Here is a 22,171-nt window from a genome sequence, read left to right as displayed (position 1 = left end):
CTGTGGCCAAGTCGGACCCACAGGCAGAATCGAGCTGGCTCCACCTCGCGACCCCGAGAACGGCCTGCCAGAGGCAAAGCAGAGCACTCCACCCAGATGTCCTCATGCGAGAGCCTGGAATAACCTGGAAGAGCCCAGTGACGTGAGCTTTTCGTTCCCACTGCCGCTCTGGGCAGGAAGGCAAAGATGCAGCGAGGAAGGAGCCCGGGCTCTGCGCATCTGTGTTTACAAGAGGCGCACATGTCGCGGGAACACATCTGTGCTCCTTTCGGGCAGATTTGCTCTGACTGCATTTGCACCGTGCTAGGAACACGCGGCAAGCAGGAGCACTCCAGCAAGCCCCGGCTTTCAGTAAGCATCAGGAAGTCTTAAGCAAAAGCAAAATTTGCAATGATAGTTTTATCAGACCCGTTCACCAAAGAGTCAGACATGGAATACGCCGCAGCGCGCGGCTCGTGCGCGCCATGCCAGCCGCTCCGCTATCAGACACCGGCGACGGACGGCTCAAGGACAAGCTGCAGACTAAGAACTGGTCACAGAAACCGTTCAGAGGTGAAGGATCTGTTGGCAGGAGGAAAAGGAGCAAAGTTTACCTAAGATGCAATATAGTCACCCATGTCTTGCCAACTTAAACTTCTGCCCTGTGCTGTTTCAAGGGCACGGGGGGACCTTTCTAAGCTGGAAGCCATCCCTTGGATTTAGTGCTGCTGATCAGATGAACCGCTGAAGTGCCTCCAAGAGGCTTGGCTCCCTGAGGCATCCCTGTGCCCGCGAGGACGGAGGGGCTATTTTGCCCCCACGTCCTAGTCAACAAGCTTCCTCCGGCCCCACCACGCACGCCGGACCGCTCCAGGCCAGGCTGCCTAGGTCCCCACTGCAAACCCATGCCCACGCATCACCCAGACCCATCAGCCCCTCGCTGGGAAGACGGAGCTAGGCTGCTCCATGGCCTTTCCCCGGCGGGGCTGGAGTCAGGAGTTGGTGCCTGGGGCTGGGGGCCTCCCTGCGGCTTCAGCCACTTGTCACCAGGCAGGAGGGAAAGAATAAAAACCGAGTGATGGGGGAATCACCTCCCTTGGAAACCGGACAACATCTCTGGCTCTAGTCAGCATCCGGACCAGGCGCTGGGACGGGCTTCGGAAGACAGGCCATCAGCTGCCTGGAGGAGCTCCCTCGCAGGCAGCCCCGAAGAAGGGGAGGCTCTGCCTGGTGGTCCCGAGCTTGTGCAGCGTGCATCCCAGCGAGGCCTGGCGCCACGCCGGGAACGCTGCCCGCAGGGCTGGGCACGGGCCCAGGGCAGCAGCAATTACAGGAGCTGGAAGCTAACCCTCCTGGGCAGCAGCACAGCGAGGTCTTGGCTCCTTGGCCGAAGGGAGGAATGCAGAGAGCGGGAGAGAACGGCAAGCGACGCCAAGCCCTGCGCGGCAGCCTCCTGCGCAGCCCCGAGATGGGGCTTCCCTGCCCGCGCTCCAGCAGCCGCTCCGCTCCTTGTGGGGCACGGCAGCTCCATGGACACGAGTCATGGCTCCATCCCCGTCGCGGCAGCCAGCCCTGCCCAATGACGGGGAGAGGCTCGCTGGGACCAGCAGCTCCACCGGGAAGGGCGGCGGAAGAGCTAGGCGTCAGTGCGAGGCGAGGCAGGGCTGGAGCCAGCCCCGCTCCGAACGCAGCGGCAGAGCTCCCACGACACAACGATGCACGGAGCCATTTGCAAACGGCCTGGGCTGTGCGGGCCGTGGGCAGACACCGGGCAGCATCCCCGGGAGTACGAGACTGCTGCCGAGCTCCTTGCGGGCCATTCAGTCAGTCTTGGTGCAGGGACCTGGGCACAAGCTTATTAGAAGCCCCTTGCAGGAGGCAGGCTCACGACAGGAGAAGGCTTGCCTCCGTTCTCGGCCCCTCGCAGGGATGCCGGCGGTTACGGAGAGCGTCCCACCACCTTCCCCTCTTGGACTAAATCTTGATATGACTGAACCTGTAGTCCAGGGCCCGTCCCTGCACCTCGCGCCTCCCTTCCCGTGGTGAATGGGGGGAGCAGCGCGAGCGCCCTCGGCGCTGGCCAGAAGAGGAGAGGAGCGTGTCCGACGTGCATCACGACCGTCATAGCGTGCCTGCTGGAGCCTTCAGCAGCCCCGAGGCAGCAGCCGTGGAGAGCGTGTCCCAGTCACCCCAGGATGCCACATGCAGCTTGTGCCATCCCGAGATACTGGGAATTAAGACTGCCCTGGCAGGGACGTGGACCCAGACCCGAGCCCCACTCACGCCCCTCTCCCCCAGGCACTCGCTCCGAGAGCCCAGGGTGGGAACGGCTCAGAGGAACAGGACGGGGCGGAGGAGGTATCGACCCACGTGAGGGTCTCTCCCACTTCAGTGACACCAACATAGCACACTCCTGACACACACGAGCCAGGGCTTGCCTACGACCATCAAGGCCCTTCCTTGGGGGTCTGCTGCACACCTAGCAAGCGGCCCCAGCACCCCTCGCAGCCGCGCTGCTGGGGACAGCACAGGTGTGGCGACGGGACAACGCCGGGCACCTCCAGTGCCTGATCACTCACAAAGCACGAGGGGCTAAAGCCACCACTTGCTGACTGCTGTGCTCGGGTCACTGCAGGCGGCAACGACCCATCATTATTTCAAACCTGACGAGTAAAACAGCGCGTGTCCACGGCTGCAATCGCAAGCCGGGGCCTCGCCTCTCCCTGCTGCAGCGGAGAGTGTGCTCCGCTCGCCGGCTCTTGCACACCAGCTCGTTCCTGAGCCTGTCTTGTGGAAGTGGCAGCGTGGAAGGGCTGCATCTCTGCCCACCGCGGGGCCATCTCCAGATGGGTACTATAGCTGTTCTGCAGATGGGCACCAAGATGCACGGCAGACTCGGGGCCCCTCCGTCAGGGCGCAGTGCAACCCCCAGCGTTTTGCACACCGACGCATCCTCTTCTCACACCGCGTTGGCAGGCAGCCTGACTCACGGCGACGTGCCTGTGTTTCGTTTTGTCATTCCTGCTCCTCAGACCTCTGACACGCATCACGTACCCACAGCACTGCATGCCCTTAAGGGGAGGCATGGGGAGAAACATGTTTCACCTCTCCCAAGGAACATATTGTTCACTCAGGGAACAGCTGTCCACTACACCGCTGCTAAGACAGGCCAAGTCCGCAGAGTGGAGGCAGGCACAGGCCATCTATCATCAGTGCATTAGCCACTCTAAGCCATGTGCTAGTTACTACACCACAAAATCAAGGAAGATCGCAGCTAATGGGCACTCTACAGCCTCTGCTTCAGCTGGCTGGTGATTGCTAATTAGTCACCGCAAACAGGGTGCTAGGAGACAGACACGGGGCAGAGGGCACTCCCACTTGCGGAGAGCATGGGACCACGGTCCTGGAGCCTCTACGATGTGCACGAGCAACAGAGAGGGAGGTGAACAGCCAGGAGCGAAGTCAGCACCCCCGAAGTGCTAGTCAACGGTGGGAACTCTGCACGCCGGCCGTGCAACGTGAGCTCCTTGGGTCAGCAGCAGGACCTGGCACCTCTACCTTCTTCTCGCCTGCAACACAGTAGCTGAACAGCTATTGCAGGACCACAGGGAACGGGAGAGGCAGGCAAGGGCCAGAGGAGCCAGCGCTCGAGGAAAGGGCCATGCCTCGTGCTGCGCTCTTGCCTTGTGCTCCCCAAGCTCCTGCCTGCACGGCCTGCTTCTGACATCCCAGTCGATATCTTCATGCATGACAAATCGCTGTAGTCTGAACTCCCCTTCCAAGTCTCATTTGAGCGGTATTTTTATCCTGCCCTCATTTTCCAGGCTGTTTGCAAACAAAACAAGGGGACGGGGTGGGGGCCGGTGGCCTTTCCAGAAGCGCCGCGTAGGAGGCCGAGGACCTCGGCTCTCGGGGCTGGGATTCTAGCGATCCCACTGCGAGACCTTCGCCGCCCGCGGGCAGATCTGCCCCGTGTACGAGTCCTGCGCAATCCCAGCGGGGAGAGGCGTTGCTGCGGGCTCTCCACAGCTGCAGTTAATGAACAGCCCGATTCCCGGAGCCGAGCATCCGTGATTGATGACACCGAGGTATAAATGAGGAAGTAAATGAACAGCCACGTTCACTTCAGGCTCCGCTGGAGCTGGGCAGAGAAGGAGCCGCGGGAGACAAAGGCGGCCCTGTGAGGCACTGTGTTTTAAAACATCTGGAAAGGCATCAAAGAGAAGCGCGGTCCCGAGAGACAGATCTGCACGAGGGAGGCTGCGAGAGACAGCTTATGCAGGAACGAAAACCCTGTAACAAGCCTTACAAATCTTCTAGTCTGAGGGACACCCATCTCGACGGGTTTTAAAGCAGCTTTTCCCCATCACAATGAAAATGCCAGAGGACGAGCCGTTTGACTGCAGGTGGGTTCGAAAACAGAGGGCCTTGCAGATGGCCTCGCGTGCAGGAGCGGCAACCCTGATCCCAAGCTGGCCACGGGGGGTTAACTGTGCGGCGGGCCGAATCCTGAGCGACCGGTTCTTGCAAAGGAACGACACTGAGCCAACGCTGCAATGGGCCTTAATGCCAAACCTGATGTAAACTAGCAGCCCAGGGCCATCTCGGCACATTTGCTTAAGACCTGGCCGATCTCCGAGGGGTCCGACGAGCCTGGATTTCTGACCCTGGTCACAGACTTGGTCTCCGCACAGCGTGAAACAGCGCGCATGAACGGTGTCCATCTCGCCACCCTGACAGCGTAAACGTGACCCGACCAAGCTGCAAGGCTCCCGGGGCCCCTACACCTGCCGTGTCCAAAGTCCTTGGAAGTCGGCATGGCAAAGCAGAGTCCGTGAGGCTGCACTTCCTGCCGTTTACGTCAGCAGAGACCAGGGACTGGACACTACAGGGCAAGGAAGGCGAGGGCTGCGCGCCAGCTAGGTCTGCCCGCCTGGCCCCTCCTCTGCAGGTCTTGGTAGGAGTCTGCAAGCATAGGACAACAGCGGGGCTGAGATGCCCTGAGCCCGTTACCTGAAGCGTTTTCTTTCTTTTATCTGTCTTTTGCTTCATTAGCAAGGAGGCACCTGGCCCCCCACGTCCCTTCAGTTCAGGGTGTGGGAGTGCGGCAGTGTGCAGCTGGTGTGCAAACACTCATAAAGCGCATGCAGGGAAGGCACCTTAAGAAAATCCTTTGGGTTTAAACAGCCCTAAACATTATCTCATCAAACCATTCATTAGAGCGTGCTCTGTGCTCCAGGCTTCGACGTCCTGGGAGATTCGGAGCTGTCATCTGTAACTGTCAAACTCGCAGCGACGGGGAGCGCTCGGCTCCAGCCGCACCGCAACCATCTCGGGGGCGGGAAGGGAGGATCTTCTTGGAGGCGCTGGCTCCGGCACCGCGTAACACCTCGGTGCCAGTAGCAAGGTACTTAACCCGCTCCAAAATAACGCATTATCTTGACTCGGGCCAAATCACACAGTCAAACGGGCACCCCTCCTTCTCAGAGTCCTCCTCAGATTGGATGTCTCTGCACGGCTTTTAAAACCAACTGGGCGATTCATCTTCTCTCGGGATTGCAAGACAGCCACGTACTGGTTTTACCCTGTTGGCCTGGCCCATGTCTTATCACAGGCCTCCTTCTGCCTTAGTTTGGCGCAGCGTTATTACGGGCACTCACGCCCGCCCCCTGCACAGCCTGCCAGGCTGCACCGTTCGGCCCAGCGGCTCGCCTCGCACCCCAGCTGCTTGTCTAGGCCGCGACGTGGGAACGTGGGCTTCTCCCTACGTGATCTCAGCCAGGTCTGAATCAAGGCAGCAAAAGCAGAGCAGTCAGAAGGCATCTGCCCCGACCCCAGCCTCGGCAGCCGGGGGTTTTGGGCTTAGCCCACATCTGCACCTCTGCAGGTCAGGCACACAGGAGAGCCAGACTGCCCAGGCTCGTGTGCCATGAGACGCCTAACCATCAGCTTCCAAACAGGGCTTTACGAGTCTCACAGCCGGCTCCAGGGACCGACTTCCCTGCAAGCGCAGCCTCAGCAGAGGACGAGTGCCGCGGGAAGCAGGTCCCGGCTGACGGGGGGATCCTCACGCACCCGATTCACTCCTCAGAGCTGCCCGGGGGCTACAGCGATGCAAGGCAAAGCCAGGGGCTAGCGACGCTTCGCTCAGTGTGACAGCCTGCCCCACCCCAGCCCGGGCTCCCAGACACTGCAAGATGGATGGGCTGCAGCACGCTAATGGAAGCAGCATGCGCTCGCATCTCTGCCTTCAGCGAGCCAATGCCTGGCGCAGCCTTCGCCTCCTGGCCGTATCCAAGCCCCGTGGGTCTCGAACAGCTCTCGGCCGGCTGCCGGCCAAAGAGCACCCAGCTGGGCTTGCAAACACCGCTCTCCACAGACCTCCCGGATGGGGGCAGCAAGCAGGGGAAGGAATCGGAGCACAGCTTGGGCCCCAGATGCACACAGACGCACGTCCTGGGGCATGGAAGAAGAGAGGCTGGTCCAGGGTGCGGAGAGCAGGGCAGCATCCACTCCTGTCCCGGGCAATAGGGGAGCAGCAGGCGGGTCTCCCTCTCAGACACGTGCCCCTGGCAGGGGACAAGCGCACCACCCCTTCTGGGGGAGGAACAACGTACATGGCCGTGGAAGCGAAGCCAGGCAGCTCGCTGTAACACGCTGCAGGGAACGGCCTCCTCCCGTCTGCCAAGGGGCACGTTAACAGCCGGCCGCAGCCGGAGGCGGACGGCAGCTCCCCGCCCCGTCGGAGAGAAACAAGCTGGCACTCCTGGCTGCCGGGTTTGCAGGCCAGGCGCCTCTCGCTTGCACAGCTGGACGCGTCCATGAGCGAACGTCAGGGAGGAGAAGCCAGCGGGCGTTTAAAGGAGACAAAGGAGTTGGCAGCAGCCCGCTGGCAGCGACGGCTGCGGTGTCAGGCAGCTCCAGGGAGGAGTCCAGGCTGCGCCCGGCTGCAGATCACACCGCGCAGCGCTGCCTGCCTGCCTGCCAGGGACACGGACACAAGTAACACGCCACCGTGTGCCGGGACACGCCAGTGAACCGCAGCCAGCTCGCACTGAGGAACCGGCCCCTGCTCCACGCAGCATGCAGACAGCGTCCTTCCTCGCAGGGCGGTCGAACAGGACCAAACTGCCCAGCTCAGGAGGCCTGGCTGAGGCCATGACACGAGCCCACCGGCAGCGGTGACCGCAAGCTCTCCGTGTCGGCCTGGGCAGGCCCGGTCACCTCGCACCGACGAACGCTGCTCACCTCTGCGGCTGCTCTCGCTACGCCCGACCAGGCTCACAGGAGCCCCCGGGAGCTCTTCTACTGCAAGAGCAGCACCGGGAACCTAAACGAGGGCAGTTTATCCTGCGGCAAAACCCCCGCTACGTTACTGCCATTTAGCTCCCACTCACTGCCAGTCAGAGTGGACGCAGCGAACGCTTACTGCGGGTGGGCCGGGTGCCCAGTAACCCCCCGCACGCGCACCCACACCAAACTGGTCCGTGCCCCATAAGGCAGATGTGGCCCAAGCCAGGGCAGTCCTGGACGAGCCCTTTGGGAGGGAAGTCCATGGTGTGTAGTGGGCGGCTCCATCCCCATTAGCAGCTGCACGAAGGACGGAGGCTCAGGGTCTCCCGGGCCCCGACCCCACAGCCACTCCTTGCTCCCTGGTAATGCAGGCTCCTGCCTCCGTCCGGGGCCAGGCTGATCAGCTCAGCTCGCAGCAGCCTGAGCCTCGTGCTATCCAGGAGGAACCTGTCCAGGGAGCTTCACAGGTTGCTGGGGGCTCGGTCTTCGTGGCAGACCCCCCAACCTTCAGCGGGGCTGTGGCTGATCGCGAGGGTCACAGCAGATGCCAATGCCACCTGCCCTGCGCAGGGAGCGGGGAGAGCCAGCCCGGCTGCAGGAAGCCATAGCAAGGCTACTCCCTGCCAGCTGCCACGAGCCCCCAGGAAGGCACGGTAAGACGACTGCCACGGGGAGAACCGAATGGACTGGAACCGCAGCCTGGGCCCTGCCTCGCACGGCTGGCTGGTGGATGCAAGTGGGACAGTGGCGCTCTGGAGCTCGCCGAGAGCTCACAGCGCCGCCAGACAGGACAGGACAGGACAGGACAGGGGCGAGCGGCAGCGGGAGAAGCACCCAGCTGCCCTCAGCCCAGCATGCCAGGCAGGTGGGAGGCGAGCCTGGAGCAGCTCCGTGCAGCCACGGAAGAGGCTGGATTTGCACTGGCCGTCCCGCGGGCAGTCTGGCCCCGGCTAATCAGCTGCACATGTTCTGATGAGCTCACCTCGTGCTAACGTGCCCCACGCTGAGCTGCCCGGAGTGGAAAGACTGAGGACGCTCCTGCTTCTGGCACGAGAGGGCAGGGACCCCTTTGACAGCAGCATGTGGGGAAGCCTTGAGGAGGACGGAGGAGGAAGCTGCAGCTGCACCTTGGCCAGGAGCCTCCGAGCAGCCAGACCAGGCATGCCGGGGTGCAGGCTGCTGGGATGGGGGGCATGCCAGGCACCTGCACCTGCACTCCTCCCTCTCCCCGTGCAAGGCCTGGGCTGAACCAGTCTGAGCCCAGAGGGTGCGTGGGGCTGCGGCTCAGCCTGGAGCACCGGTGACGTGCCGGATGCGCGGCACCATGGTCTGGGGAGGGGCAGTGCGAGGCTGCCTTGAAGGACTGCCATGCCTGCAGTGGCCTCTCCCCATGGCCAGGAGCCCCTGGCCGCGCTCCCCCTCTTCCCTAACACGACTGGCAAGGAGCAGGCACAAAACACTCCCTTCACTGAACGGGGGCACGTGCGGGGCTCGGACGGAAAGCCAAGCACCTAGAGCTTTGCTGGCTGTTAAAGATGCTGCCTTGCACCAAGGGTGCCCGGCGGGGGGGACACCTGGAAAGAATTTCCCCTCCTTTCCGGGCAAGGCAGGCTGCAGAGCTGGGGCTCACGCCGTCTCTCCTGCTGCATCTTCTGTCGGAAAGTGAAATTGGACCGGCAGCTCCCGCAGCTGCAGCTGACAAAACGCAGGAAGCGGGAAGCGCGGCTCCGGTGCTAGCATGTGCGCGCGCACGGCTGTACAGAGGGCTGGGGAAGGCCAGTGCACGGCAAACCCGGCACGCGGAGCGGTCGTGCAGAGGCAGGATTCACGAGTCTCCGCCTGAATTCAGACGCACAGCTTATGCCTGTCGCCCAGCAGCCGTACGTCACTCGCCCTCTCCTGCCAGGAAGGGTGGCCCCGGTCACACGCCACGGACTGTCATCCTCCCCTGGGCTTCATGGTGCCCGCACTCTGATGGCAGCTGGGCCCCGGGGCTGGTGCCGCTCTGCAGGGGAAGGGGACGGGCTCGGGGCCGGTCCTTGTCCCAGCAGCCCTGGACTGTCCCTGCTCCTCGGGCCCCTCTGAGACACGGCGCAGCGCTCGGGGCCTGCTGCTCTCGAGACACTGCTCACCTGCGCTGTGCATCAGGGCTGATTCGCACCACATGCTTGCCCCGACGCCAGAGGAAAGGGCTCCAGGAGCTGGTCCTGAGGCAACGACACCAGGCCAGTCCGACTAGATGAGCAGCTCATCATAGCTGGCTGCAGCTCAGCTCCAGGGCTGCCCGCCTGCCCGCCCTGGGAGCCCCCACAGCAGCAGAGCGCTGGCTGCCACCGCCCCGGGGCCGGTCCCCACCCGGCACATGGGCAGCAGGCGCCCGTCTACATTCAGGCTTCAGGAGTGGAGTCGAACCCGCGTGCACAAGGGCAGAAAAGCCTGGGAAGCATCCTCAGCGCAGACGGACGCTCGCTGCGCTCTGACTCGTTTTCCTTGGCTCTGGGACCAGCCCAATCCCGCCCCGCGCCTCTCACCTCCCCAGTCCGATCCAGTCCTGTGAGGCCCCTGCCCCCCATCCAAGCAGCCCATTTGGCACCTCTGCTCCTCCAAAGGCACACATTGCATGACGGGAGCATGTTCAGCCTCACCAGGGACGCAACGGCGGTCCTGCCACCGGCCACAACCACCACGCTTTCCCTGGGAGCTGGGGACTGGCCCGGAGGGGTGGCACTGGGCACAGCAGCCATCCCTGAGCCACAGGACGCTGGCTCTGGCCAGGGCCCTGATGCGCAGGCAGGGACGGGACATCCCACCCGCAAGCGCCTGCGCAGGGTCAGTCCAGAGGTGACCCGGATCGGCCCGCTCCGATGGCTGCGCTGTCAGGCCCCGACATCATTAGGCAGCTCCAGTCTGGCCCAAAAGGCTCCCCTGGCACCTAGACAGACAGGTGCCAGCATGGCACCTGAAGCCTCGCACCCATCTGGGGTCTGACCAACCCCGGCAGCACCGAGCTATGCAGGCACTGGACACAGCGCAGGACTGAACGGTCACTGGGGAGCAGCTGGCCAAGGTTCTGGGCCGTCCTCGGTGCGAGAGACACCAGCCAGGTCTCCCCCTCCCAGGACACTGCCCTAATCCCCTAGCCAGGCCAGAAGCCTCTGCCTTAAAGCAGAGGTACCGGGCAGCCTGAATGCAAGATGCCTGGGGCCAGCAGGCCCGGTGCCAGGGGAGTCCGAGACCCCCGGTCCTGCTCCCAGCGTTATTCCTGTAGCCAGCGACTGTCCAGTGCAACGGTCACAGAGAGGCCTGAGGGCAGGAGCCAGAGGCACCAGGGCCTCTGGACCAGTCCTTGGAGGTGCCCGACTCTCCATTAACTGCACAGGGACCCTCAGCATCCCAAATCAGCACTGCTGAGCTCCCCCGACCTGGGACCAGCCCCATGCGGAGGGATGAGCAAGGACCCAGCTCTGGCCCTCAGCACCCCCCAGGAAAAGCCAAAGCGCTCGTGAGCCCGACAGCCTCTGGAGCGATTTCCTGTGGTCCCAAGCAGCAGATGCGGATGCGGATCGGGACCACGGGGCGAGCAGCAGGTCGGAGCTTCCTGCAAAGCTGCCGAGCCGAGCAGGGGTCACCAGCTCAGGCAGGGGAGCGCCGGCGCAGCTGTTCGCCACGACGGGAGCCGCGCGGGAGCCAGCGCTCCCCTGCAGCCATTTGTATCTGACACAAGTGTTTATTTATCCCAGCTACTGACTTTGTAAATTAGGGATTTTATGCAAACAATAGTTCTGAGCCACTAACCCAGAAAAAGAGAATTTTCCACACTGCAGCAGGGCTAAATTAATGGATCATCTGGAGTAATGTGTTCATTATCCAATTTGTGTCTTTGATCTCTCCCCATGCACTTCAAAGTGCCCCTACCAGTCTCCCACACACGCAACGTCCCCGGCGCCCTGATGAAACGCAAGGCAGCAGCCCCGGGGCAGGCGCGGGCCCTGTGGCGCGTTCCCTCGCAGCCACGTCTTCCTGCAGGGCTTCTCCCCGCAACGGTCGCTGCTGCACGCAGTGCCAGCCCGCCAGGCTCGCCTCCGCTCGGAGCTCGCGCCCCGCGGCCCCAAGCGCGGGGCGGGATGGGACGACTCCAGGGACAAGACCAACAAGAACGGGTCCAACAGCAATGCCGTTCTTACGAGGCTCAACGCGGTCCACGCCAACAGGCCTGAGATCCATCAGCAGGCTCTCCCGGGGCCACCCGATGGGAAGGACCGAGCCAGCCACGGGCGGAAGGCTCCGAGAAAGGCCAGCCCCACAACCGCCTTTCCCCTTCGCGCCGCAGGAAACCCGATGCAAGCGGAGCAAAGCGAACGACCTGCCCGCTGCCAGCGCGTCGCAGCGCAGGGACCGCAGCGGGGCAAACGGCAGAGCCCCGCGCCAGGGAGGCGCGCCGTGTCGCTTCTTCCCGGCCCCGGGTGCACGGTGCGGCAGCGTGGACGCAGGCGGGTGCGAGCGGCCACGTCACATGTGCTTGGAGCACGGAGCCCCCCTCAGCCGGTGCTGGAGCCGTGTCCCCTGGAACGAGCCGCTTGCAGGCTCAGGTCCCTTTTCCTTCAAGGGCGAGGCGCTAGCTCAGAGCAAGCAGAGGCCATCCCCAGAGCAGCCCCCAGCCCGCGGGGTGGCCTGGCGGGCGGGCGGGCGGCCTGGGGGCCCGCTGACGCCTTGTTAGCCTCGCTGCCTGGCCTGGCCTCCGTCCCCTCCTCTCCGCACACAAGGGCTCCAGGAAATGGTCTCTCATCCGAGCCATTTCAGCTTCTGCCTCCTCCCCGTCCCCGGGGAAGGGCTGAGGTAACAACAACCCTTTCTCCTGGCCTCGCTCCTTCACTCCGCTGGTGCCCAGGAGAGGGGGACGCTGGTCTTTGATAAAAGGTCCAATTTCGCCTGGGACGTGCTGGCCAGCGCAGCCCCGACCGCTGCCAGCTCCCAGCGGCTTGCTGGCAGCGTCCTGCCTCCCCGCAGATCTGTGCTGGCAGCCCATGTTCACGCAAGCACTAATTTTATTCTAGCCGGTTTATGATTTCGCCTGCTCTCCCTGCTATTTTTAAGCGCAGGGCTGTAATAGAAGGCGTCGGAAGGCCCCGGAGACAGAGGAGCGATTACGCTGCGGAGCCTGTGGTCCCCGCGGCCTCCGCAGGACAGGAGCCGAGCGCGGCGGCAGGGAGCCTTCGACGGCCGACCGGCGAGCACGCGGCTCCGCGGCCCTCACCTCCTCCCGGGCCCTCGCGTCCCCCGCTGCCTCTGCCAGCCCTCCCCATACGGGAGGGGAAAAGGCGAACCCCCGAAGGGGAGTCAGGGTGGCACCAGCTGTGCTGCGAGCTGCGGGGCCGCCGGCACATCCACCTGCGGGGTCACCCCGTGTCACAACCACACTTGCACAGATCTCCTGGGCCCCCGACTTGCCAGCGGCCGCCCATCTCTGCACAGCACCGGGGTCCAGGCAGGTGAGCTGCAGAGCCAGGAGGAGCCCCGTGTTTCCACCAGGAGGGCAGGTGTGATGCTAGCAAGGTCCCCGAGGGCTCTCCCCGCACTGGTTGAGCCTGTGTTGGATGCTGCGGGCGCTGCCTCCACTGGCTTCCTATGTCCTCGTGGCCAAGAGGACGACAGCCAGTATGTAGCCAAACCCCAACAGAGACAAGGGGCAGGCAGCTTTTCCTATGAGGTGGATCCTCCCTACCCTCGTCTTCAGCTGAGCTCACCTGGTGACGCCACACCACACGGCCTGTCTCCATGAGGATGCTAGGGGGAGCGTGCTGCCGTCGTGGTGCTCTTGCTGCCAGAATGCACCTTCCTGGGGCTGAGGACGGCTGCAGCTGCACACGCCAAACGCTTGCTGGCATTGCAGCTCAAAAGGAAAGGCCCCGCTGTGCGACAGGGCCGTGAGCCTGACCAGGAGAGGGACCTGCTCCCTGGGGATCTGTGGTTTGCTGGGAACACCTGCTCCCCACTCCTCTGGCACCCCGAGTTTGCCCAGGGCCAGCCAACTTGTAGCATGTCTCCTGGAACGTACCGAGGACTACGGGGCAGTGGGCAATGAATAGCCCCAGCTCCCCGCCTTCCCGGGCCTCTGCAGTCCCTGCGCCGCATCCCAGGGGATCTGCTCCTGCTCCACCAGGAACGAGCACAGACGCCGGCAGCCAGCTCCTGGCAGCTATGGCTGTCACAGGTGAGCCCTCACGTGCCATGAGCCGGGACTGATTCTTGCTCTGGGTTTCCAGGCCAGCAGGGCTGATCCTCCAGTCTGGCCTCCAGCACAGGCCAGCCCGTGAAGTCTCCCTAGGTAGCTCGTGCCTCCGGCCCCCGACGCCGGGGCCTGCCAAAGCACACCTGCTTGCAAGACACACACCTTGAAGCGACAGCTCCCAGCACACCTGGGCGGCTCAGTCCAACAGCCAGCTACTCGCACCACTGAAACCCACTCTGTGCTTGCAGCCTCGGTTTGTCTAGCTGCAGCTTCCAGCCTTCGATCCCACAGCTCGCTGGCTGGTGGACCAGGCAGCTCTCCTGTGATCAGGGGCCTGCCCCAGGTTGCAATCCAGTCACCTCTTGATCACCTCCTAGGCAAACCAAAGAGGATGCAAGACTCGCCATCTCACTGCGCGCCAGTTCGCCTTCGGGCACGCACATGGCAACAAAGAACAACAGAGCAACACAGCTCTGTCTGGACCCACACTGACCTTGCTTCTCCAGCGTCCAGCTTTCCCCCGCTCCTCAAGCCCTGCATCTCCTACACGCGCGCGGTGCCAGGTCACGCTGGTTTAGAAAGCGCTTCTGTCATTAAGGCTGGAAGCCCTCGCTGGCACTATGTGAATAGCAGCGAGAGGCTGGCAGATGCTTATTATTTTCCCGTGCGAGATAATGGGCAGTCCACGTGCACGCTGTCACATCAGCGACAGACAAAACAAGGGCTGGTTCAGGAGAGCGGCACTGCGGCCCACGCGGGCTGGGATCCGTGTAGTACTCGCCAGCGCACGTTCGAACACCAGGAAAACAAAGGCAACACATGTTGGCTGCACGGTAGCCAGGTCGGCTTAGACGCTGGCTCCGTCCTTCCTCCTTTAAGCCGTTCACGACCCCAGCAATGTGTGGTGTGGCATCGTCTCAAGGCAGAGGCAGCCTCCATCTGGCTGCAGCCGTGTCAGGGCACGAGGACAGCTGGAACCAGAGCCCTGCCTTCCCAAGGACGCCGTCTCCCCGTCTCTGCAGAGCAGGAGTCAGGTCGGGGTCTGACGAGTGCCTGAGCGGAGCTCGCTGGCACACAGCTGTGGGGATCGGGCTAGCTGGCCCTTCCCGAGCTGCCTGGCATCCAGGGCCCACCCCAGCACGGGGGACGAGCTGCACACAAGCGATGGACCCAGCGACAGCTGCATGCACAGCGGCACCACCCGGGGGGGTTTCCACAGCTGCAAATGCTCGTTCCCACCCCCGTGCGGGCATCCAGTCCAGACCTGCAGCACACGGGTGTTGGTGGCACTTGCCTCATTGTGGCACCGGAAAGACTCAGAGATGCTGGTCCCAGGTCGCTCCCAGGCCGGGGACCGATGGCTGGCAGCTGCTGTCCTGGCATCTCTGCAACCCATCTGCTGAAGCAGAGATCACCTGCCCTGCTCACCCCAGGGACCCACGAGGCAGCCACGGAGTCAGACGGCCGCGGCTGCAATGGGTTGCTGGGCTCACCACGCCTGCCCCCCAGGAACTGGTGGCAAGGCATTTCCCCAGGCCAGGAAAACATGGGGGTTTGCTTCACCCCCATGGCCTGCAAACACCCCATCACCTGGACAGCCCCTTGCAGCCCGGGCTCGTGGCTCTCCTGGGGGACCGCTGGCGGTGCACTAACCACCTTCTGTCGCGGGCATTTCCAGCCCGCTCCAACCCCGCTGTCACTGGGGTGGACTAATGCAGTCACACCGTTACCACACACGGATCCTACACGCACACGTGCGTATGAGCACGCGCAGGGGGAGCCTGTCTCTCTCTCGCTGCTGTGTTACCCCAGAAGACAACGACTTGCCAGCACATTCTTGGCAGGGGCAGAGACGAGGGGCGCAGCCAAATGCCACTGTCACCAGGAGCTGAACCAGTCCTCTCCTCCTAAAGCAGCTGCGGCGCGTTTCTCATCGCCTGGGAGCAAGCCCACGTGCGCCACGCGGCCGAGGCAAGGGTCCCTGTTGTGCGGGCTTGCAGGGAGCAGCGAGGCCTGGCTCCGATGGATGCAGAGTCCGCTGGCACTTTGTCCTGGGCCGAAGGGATATTCGATCCCGCAGAAGCCTGTGGCACATACATCGCTGCAGCAGCTGGAGAACCCAATACTCCCCGGGAGGACAGAGGTCTCTGGTACAAAGGAGCATTTTTACCTTCGAAGCCAATTCCCTGTGCCGTTGGAGGTAAAACAATTACCTCATTACAGTCGCACACAAAACTCCCTTCTGGTGGAATTCACATCAGCACTCTTGCAACTTTATAATAATATTCATGTTATAAAAACGTCTGCAAAAGAGGCCAAGAAAAACAGCTTTGTGTTCAGAGGAAGCGCTGTGGTCAAGATGATGTCATCAGAAAGCGCCAAATTAATTTCCTGTGGTTACATCCTACAGGAAATCCAAGAAGCTCGGCTTTCTCACAAACCCAAGTAGCCGTTTGTTGTCAATAGCTGCTAATTGTGTGCCCAGATGTGTTAGAAAATGAAAACTACTGTGATTAGGCTCTGTGTCTCTGGCTCCTAGAGCACCGAGCCTGGATACCAAAAGCCCTTGGGCTTCTGCTTGACCCAGCTCTCGCCAGGCTCTGACGCGATGCCCATCATCGCTGCCTCGACGCGGGCGCACACAACTAAAGCAGGGGCCGGGCTCTCTTCCTGCCCTGCCCCTTCCCTTCCCTTCCCTTCCCTTCCCTTCCCTTCCCTTCCCTTCCCTTCCCTTCCCTTCCCCTGGGCACAGCGTTCCCAGCCAGGGCACTGGGTCCGGTCAGCAAACAGCCCAGCGCCCGCAGGCAGGGAGCTGGAGAGACGGTCACGCAGACAAGGCTCGCAGCATGCACAGGGACAGCAATACAGTGATGGGCAGCAGTGAATGGAAACTGGGAAACCAGGGATCTTCCAGCTGGTAAAATCATCAAGAGATGATCTGGTAGTTCCCTGCCCTCCCCCAGCTTCTCCATAACCCAGTGGAAGGCACATTTCCTACAGGTTTACATGATATTTTAAGCAGAAAACGGCACTTGAGGAAGCTGGCAACCGCCTGGACTGGAAGGTCTCGACCAAGCCTGGGTGGGAAGCTCACACCCGCTGTTCCATCTGGCTCACGGACGCCCCCCCAACCTCAACCCAAGCGAGCACGCGCGTGCTCGACTCACAGCCCCTCATCTGCAACAGCTGTCATGCACTCAGGCCTGGTGTCCTTTGCTCCTAGACAGCGCCTCAAGCAGCAAACCCACGTGAACGCCACCCCCGCACCCACAAGCCTCTCCCCGTGCCCACTCCACGCACACGGCACGTCCTGAACAGCCCAAGACACAAGCTTTGGTTCCTGTAACCTGCACTGTTACAGCTCTATCCTTCCAGGGACTTCACGCAGGCAAGCCCGCAGGATGTGGCCCGCTCCTCTGCCCTTGCAGGAGGCCCGTGTTAGCACCCTGGAAGCTGCAGATCAAGCATGGGAGGAGTGTATCAAGCTAAGCCGCCACCACACTCACGCCAACCTGTGCGCTCAGAGCTGTCATTTGCATGTTTAAAAAGAGCTTGATGGCACCGCTTCCCTCTCCCCACCCAAACGCAGCCTGTTTCAGGCAGACCGCGGGCTCTCGGGGGCAGAGATCCTACTACACACTTGGAAAGGGCACTGCCTGGCCTTGCACTGCTGCAGCCCACACCGGTACCAACACGGCTGTGCCCAGGCACCCCAGCCACGCTCAGGACCTCACTCTGCAGGGTGCTGTGCACACCCCCAAAGCCTCCGCAGGCTGCATAGCCAGAGGACAGAAGATAAAGCAAAGCTGCAGGGAGGTGGAGACCTGCCCAGGTCACGGGGAAGACGAGAGGCAGGCAAGGCAGGACCCAGGTCCCCCGAGCCCCGTGCCACTACACCAGCCAGAGGCCAGGCTGCCCCCGTAGTGAACAACCACCCGGTGAACTGCCAGCAGGACAGAGTCACGCAGCCTCAGGCTTCCCAGAGTGGCAAAGGGCCCCCGCCCAGCAGTCTGTTTGATAAGCGTCCTACCTCTCTGTCCTTGAGTTTCATGGCGAGCACCAGCTGATGTCTGTGGTTAGTGAGGGCCTCTCGGTAGTTTCCTTTGGAGAAGAATGCGGAGCCCAGGTTCCCGTGAGCTCGGCATTCTCCCGTCTGGTCACCTGGGTCAATGCAAACAAAACAGGCGTCAGGTAAGGGAGGCGATGAGGAAGAGCAAAGCACAGCACAAGGCGAAGGATGCTCCAGGGCTGTGCGGGGCCAGGAAGAGCGCAGCCTCGGGCTCTGCACGCAGCCTGAGCTCTCTGTCCCCCCAGACCTCACGCAGGGGAGCAGGACTTCTCTGCGTCACCACCAGGCTCTGGCTCAGCGTCACTCTCATCCTGTCCTGGGCCCAGCACCTGCCACCAATTTCCTTTTCCCAAGCTCACTCTCTGTTTAAGACACAGGTAACTCACGCCTGTGAAAATGCAGAGCTGGGATTCCCAGGCTTAGGCCAGGCTCAGGCTGGTGAAAAGTGGGCCAAAGACTCCCGCCAAGACAGTCCTCTGCACCGCCTGGCAGTGTCATGTTCATCCAAGGCACTCCTAAATAAATGACTCCAGCCCGGCAGGCACAGACTAGACTGCAAGCCAAAGTAAACCTGTGCGTGCACTGGCACGAGCCGACTCAGAGAGAAGTCGAAGTGTCACACGTGCAGATCCAGCACATCCATGTACCTGACATGCAGCACCCTGCTCCTGCACGTGCGGCTCTGCCAACACACGCAGCTACTGCCCACCACCCTCCCACCCTGGGGTGCCTGTCCTTCCGGACCTGGCCCCCATCTCTGACCTACAGCGTCTCCAACCGACAGTGCACCGCTCTCAAACCTCCTCGCTGTCACCCTGTCCCTCCCGTTCAGTTCAGTTAACAGGCTCCCCTCCCGACCAGCTGTGCCCCAGGTGTCTGAGAAGCCAAAGGTACCCGAGGACCGCACTCCCCCAATCCTGACAAACATCAGCGGTTTCACCAGGGCCGGAGCACCCAGCCCTCGGAGGGGCTAAGCCGACTGGTGAGCCCTTGACACGCGGCACAGGGAACCCTGGGAGCGCCCCTCTAGGCCTCGGCAGGGAGCTGCCTTGCCAGCTGCACGCACAGATGTGCTGTGCTGCTCGAGACGAGCTCACGCGGATCAGACCTCCGGGGACGTGCCAGCGGCCGGATGGGACGCTGCCCCTCCTTCGCACCGCTGATCTGCTCCTTCGGTATTGACTGGCCGCGAACCGGGGGTGGCGCGAGCGGAGGGAGAACTCTACCTAAAGTCTTGGCTACGTCCAAGTCCTGCTGCATGTATCCGGTGCTTTTCTCGGTATTGCCCAGAGACCAGTAAGCGCTGCTCAGCGCAGAAAACACCGATCCCCTCAGCTTCAGGCTGCAGGTGCCTATCTTCAGGGCAGCTTCTAACACAACCACAGAGGCACCGTGATGGCCTGCGGTCAGGAGCTCCTGCCCAATGACGGACACCACCACAAAGGGGCTCTTGTCCAGCTTCATCTTCTGCAGCTGCTGGTACGTCGGCTCGAGGGACTCTAGAAGGGGGAGGGAAAGCAGGATTACACAACCAGCCGACGGGCACAGATGCCTCCAGGACCCAGCCTGCCTGCCTGAAGAGGGGGGGACAAAGTGACACTGGCCCAAATCCAGCCCTTTTCAGACATGTTCGCCAGAGCCCCAAGCAGGGAGCCCATGGCAGTGACAAGGGGAAGGAAGGGCGCAGGGCGACTAGCGCGATCTGATGGCCCATTCTGGTCTCTGGGGGCTCTGGGCGCTGCCGAAACCTCTGCTGGCAACAAGCCCCTCGGGGAGTAGAGGGCTGCATGGCAGCCCCTCGCTCGGGTCCGCAGACCAACCCGGTCACAGGGGGGACAAGCAAAGGGGCTGCTGCGTCCTGCAGGGCAGAGAGGAAACGGGCCCGGATCAGCGTGCCACGGCACCGCGTTCTTGCTGCTGCATAAGAAGCATTCGACAGCACGCCTAGAAATCCCAGTGCCCGCTGGGGTGCTGCAGCCTGGCACTGGGCATGCCCGGAGCCCGAGACAGGGGAGAAACAACAGGAAGGGGAAGGCAGCAAGGAGGGACCTGCTCAAACCATGGGCCACGGACAGGCCGTAGACACCCGTGGGTGGTGGACACTGTGTTGCTGGCCAGACTGCACCTTGCGGAGCCCCCGCCGGCGCCAGACTGCAGTAATAATTGGTCTAATTGGTTTTACCATCCGCATTGCTCCTTCCGTTGTGCATCCCATAAAGGGCAGCAATAAGGCCGGGCTCTTAACTCTGCACCGCTCCATCCAACCATGCTGCGTTAAAATGTAATTTTTAAAATTTATGACTGAATCGCATTTCTCAAGGAGGCTGCTCTCGCCTGAATCAACATTACCACGGCAACCTCAAAAAGCCATTTGCGCCCTGCTTCCATCATTCCTGCTCCCCGGCAATCACTGAGCATGCGTACAAGGAGCAGAGCGCATTTGAACGCCTGCCCGGCGGCGAGCAGGCTGGCTACGACGTGTATGACGAGCGATACCCCGGTCATACAGCGGGTTCAACACGAACAGCAGGAGACGGACCGCTCCAGGGTCCTGCCTGACAGGGGCCACGGCCAGATGCAGCAAGGGAAGGCACGAAGCCACGGGGATGCACAGATTCATTGCTGCTTGCGCAGCTCTGCCGACAGGCCTGGCGCCACGCAGGAATTCAGCCCCTGCCCCCAGGAGTTTACAGTCTTAATCTGATGAGCAGCCAAGTGCACAGGGGAGAGGCCTGGAAGGGAAAATATCAGTGAACAAAGGGAAGTGAAATGTCACCCCTGGAAAACCAGTGAGGAGCAAGCGCTGTCACGTGGGCTGCTCCATGCACAGCGCCTTTGCTTTTGCAGCCACCCTCTTGGCAGGGGGAGCAGGCCGGGCCACGTGGGGCAGCCGTAGGAAGGCAGCCAGGGCGCGTCATGGCTTTCGTGGGCCGCTGCCTGGGGACGGCAGCGCTGGGCCAGGGCTGTTCCCGCAGCACCGCGGCTGCTGGATGCACTTCACCTAGGAACGGCCGGGTCTCTCCCGCTCTCTTCCTGCAGCTTTTGGGATCCTGACCTCCCTGTGCTAAAGATGCTGGACTTGTCCTGGGGGATTGGAGGGCTGCTGTGGTGTGTGGGGGCCCACGGGCAGGGTGCTGCCCAGCTACACCCACGGCACTGTGCAGAGCGAGTCTCGCACACCCAGATGCAGCACAAAGTGTCAGTGAGCTCAGCACCCATCGGCACCGATCTTTTAAGCAGCAGCAGCTCAGAGTGAGGAAGGCAATTAGTCTGGGAGGTAACCACTGCACTGAGAAAGCCCCAGACTAATTCACCTCGGAGGGAGGGAGAGAAAATGCTGCGAAGGGGAACCACTGGCAAGGAGGTTTTCTCATTTCAGCTGTTTGGCCTCCAAGCCCCAGAGCTCCCAGCAGCATCTGCTGAGAGTCAGAGCTGATCAGCACTGAGCTCCCCGCTGGGAAAGGCCATCAGACCGCTCCAGAAAAAGAGCTTGCAAAAGAAATGGATTAGAAGCAGTGCAGAGCGGGGGAGCTGCCTCCCTCCTGCAGGGGAGGTCAAGGCCCCTCTGCCCTGGGCAAGGGGACGTCACGGGCTAGGGGCTCTGATCATCCCAAGCTCCAGGCTGGTTCCTGGAGAGACCCCAATCAGCAGCACTGGGCTGCGGGGTGTCGGCAGGCACAAAGGATGCGTGACCCTCTTGCAAGGCACACAGAGGCCCCAAATGCTCACGGGTCTGTTCACGCAAGGGCCAGGGCGCCCCGCAGAGCAAACCGGGCACGCAGATGCCCTGCAGCATCGTGGGCTCGTGCTGGAAGAACAGCAGAGCCAGCGTGGCACGCCGGTCATGGCTGCCTGGTGCTTACCTCGCATGGGAGACTTCATGGCGGCTTCCACCATCCCAACCAGAAGCTGCAGGCTCTTGGGGTCCTGAGCCAACCCCGACGCGAAAGCTGCCAGTGCATCCGCATGGCGCCCAAGGTACTGAAGGGCAACACCCTGTCGGAAGTATGCCTGCGAAGACAAGAGAGCACGCCTCATTACTGACCCGCGGCAGGCACGGAGCCACTGCTGCCTGCCCTGCCCTCGCGCCAGGGGATGTGGAGGCTGCCCAGCACAGCGCGGCCACCCTTCCAGGCCAGCCCAAGACCAGGAAACCTGAAGCTGCCATTCGGTTCCCTCGGTCCCTTTGCTGTGGGACAGCTCAGCCAGCCCTCAGTGGGGCTCTCGCGCTGCTGCCGAGTCCAGCGACCGTCCCTGCCATTTAAACCCAACGTCGGCTCTCACATCTGGCTGCCCGCTTCCCCCCTCTCCGAGCCCCTGTGCTCTCTGCTCGACCACGCGAGTGCAAACCTTCCCTGCCCGCCAGCGCCTGCTGAGGAGCCAGTCCCAGGGGAACCATCGTGTAAGGCGCCCGGGGAGAAACAGCTTCAGGATGCCCAGACCCGCCCCGTCCCCCAGCGCCAGGACTACCGGCAGCATAACCCAGGCTTGCTCCCCTTGCCTCCGTTATCACCAACGACAAGCAAGCACTCCCTCCTAATCACTGCTCTTTTCTACTCAAAGAGGGACTCTACAGTCAGACCCGCTGAGCAAGTGGCCCC

General features: G+C 62.3%; 1 protein-coding gene across 4 annotated transcripts in view; it reads right to left on the bottom strand.

Moving 5' to 3' along the window:
• TTC28 (tetratricopeptide repeat domain 28) overlaps window positions 1-22,171 on the bottom strand; it is a 256,275-nt gene that overhangs the window by 56,939 nt on the left and 177,165 nt on the right. For all 4 annotated transcript variants that reach the window (XM_059713310.1, XM_059713311.1, XM_059713312.1 and 1 more), the window contains 3 exons: window positions 21,434-21,581; window positions 18,797-19,069; window positions 17,532-17,662 (listed from right to left, as the gene is read on the bottom strand). In XM_059713310.1, coding sequence (XP_059569293.1) covers window positions 17,532-17,662; window positions 18,797-19,069; window positions 21,434-21,581 — 552 coding nt within the window. The remainder of the gene's footprint in view (window positions 1-17,531; window positions 17,663-18,796; window positions 19,070-21,433; window positions 21,582-22,171) is intronic.

Source organism: Alligator mississippiensis, chromosome 10, assembly GCF_030867095.1.
Source record: "Alligator mississippiensis isolate rAllMis1 chromosome 10, rAllMis1, whole genome shotgun sequence".
In the NCBI taxonomy this organism is placed as follows: Eukaryota; Metazoa; Chordata; order Crocodylia; family Alligatoridae; genus Alligator; species Alligator mississippiensis.
This window is presented reverse-complemented; position numbering and strand designations above follow the sequence as displayed.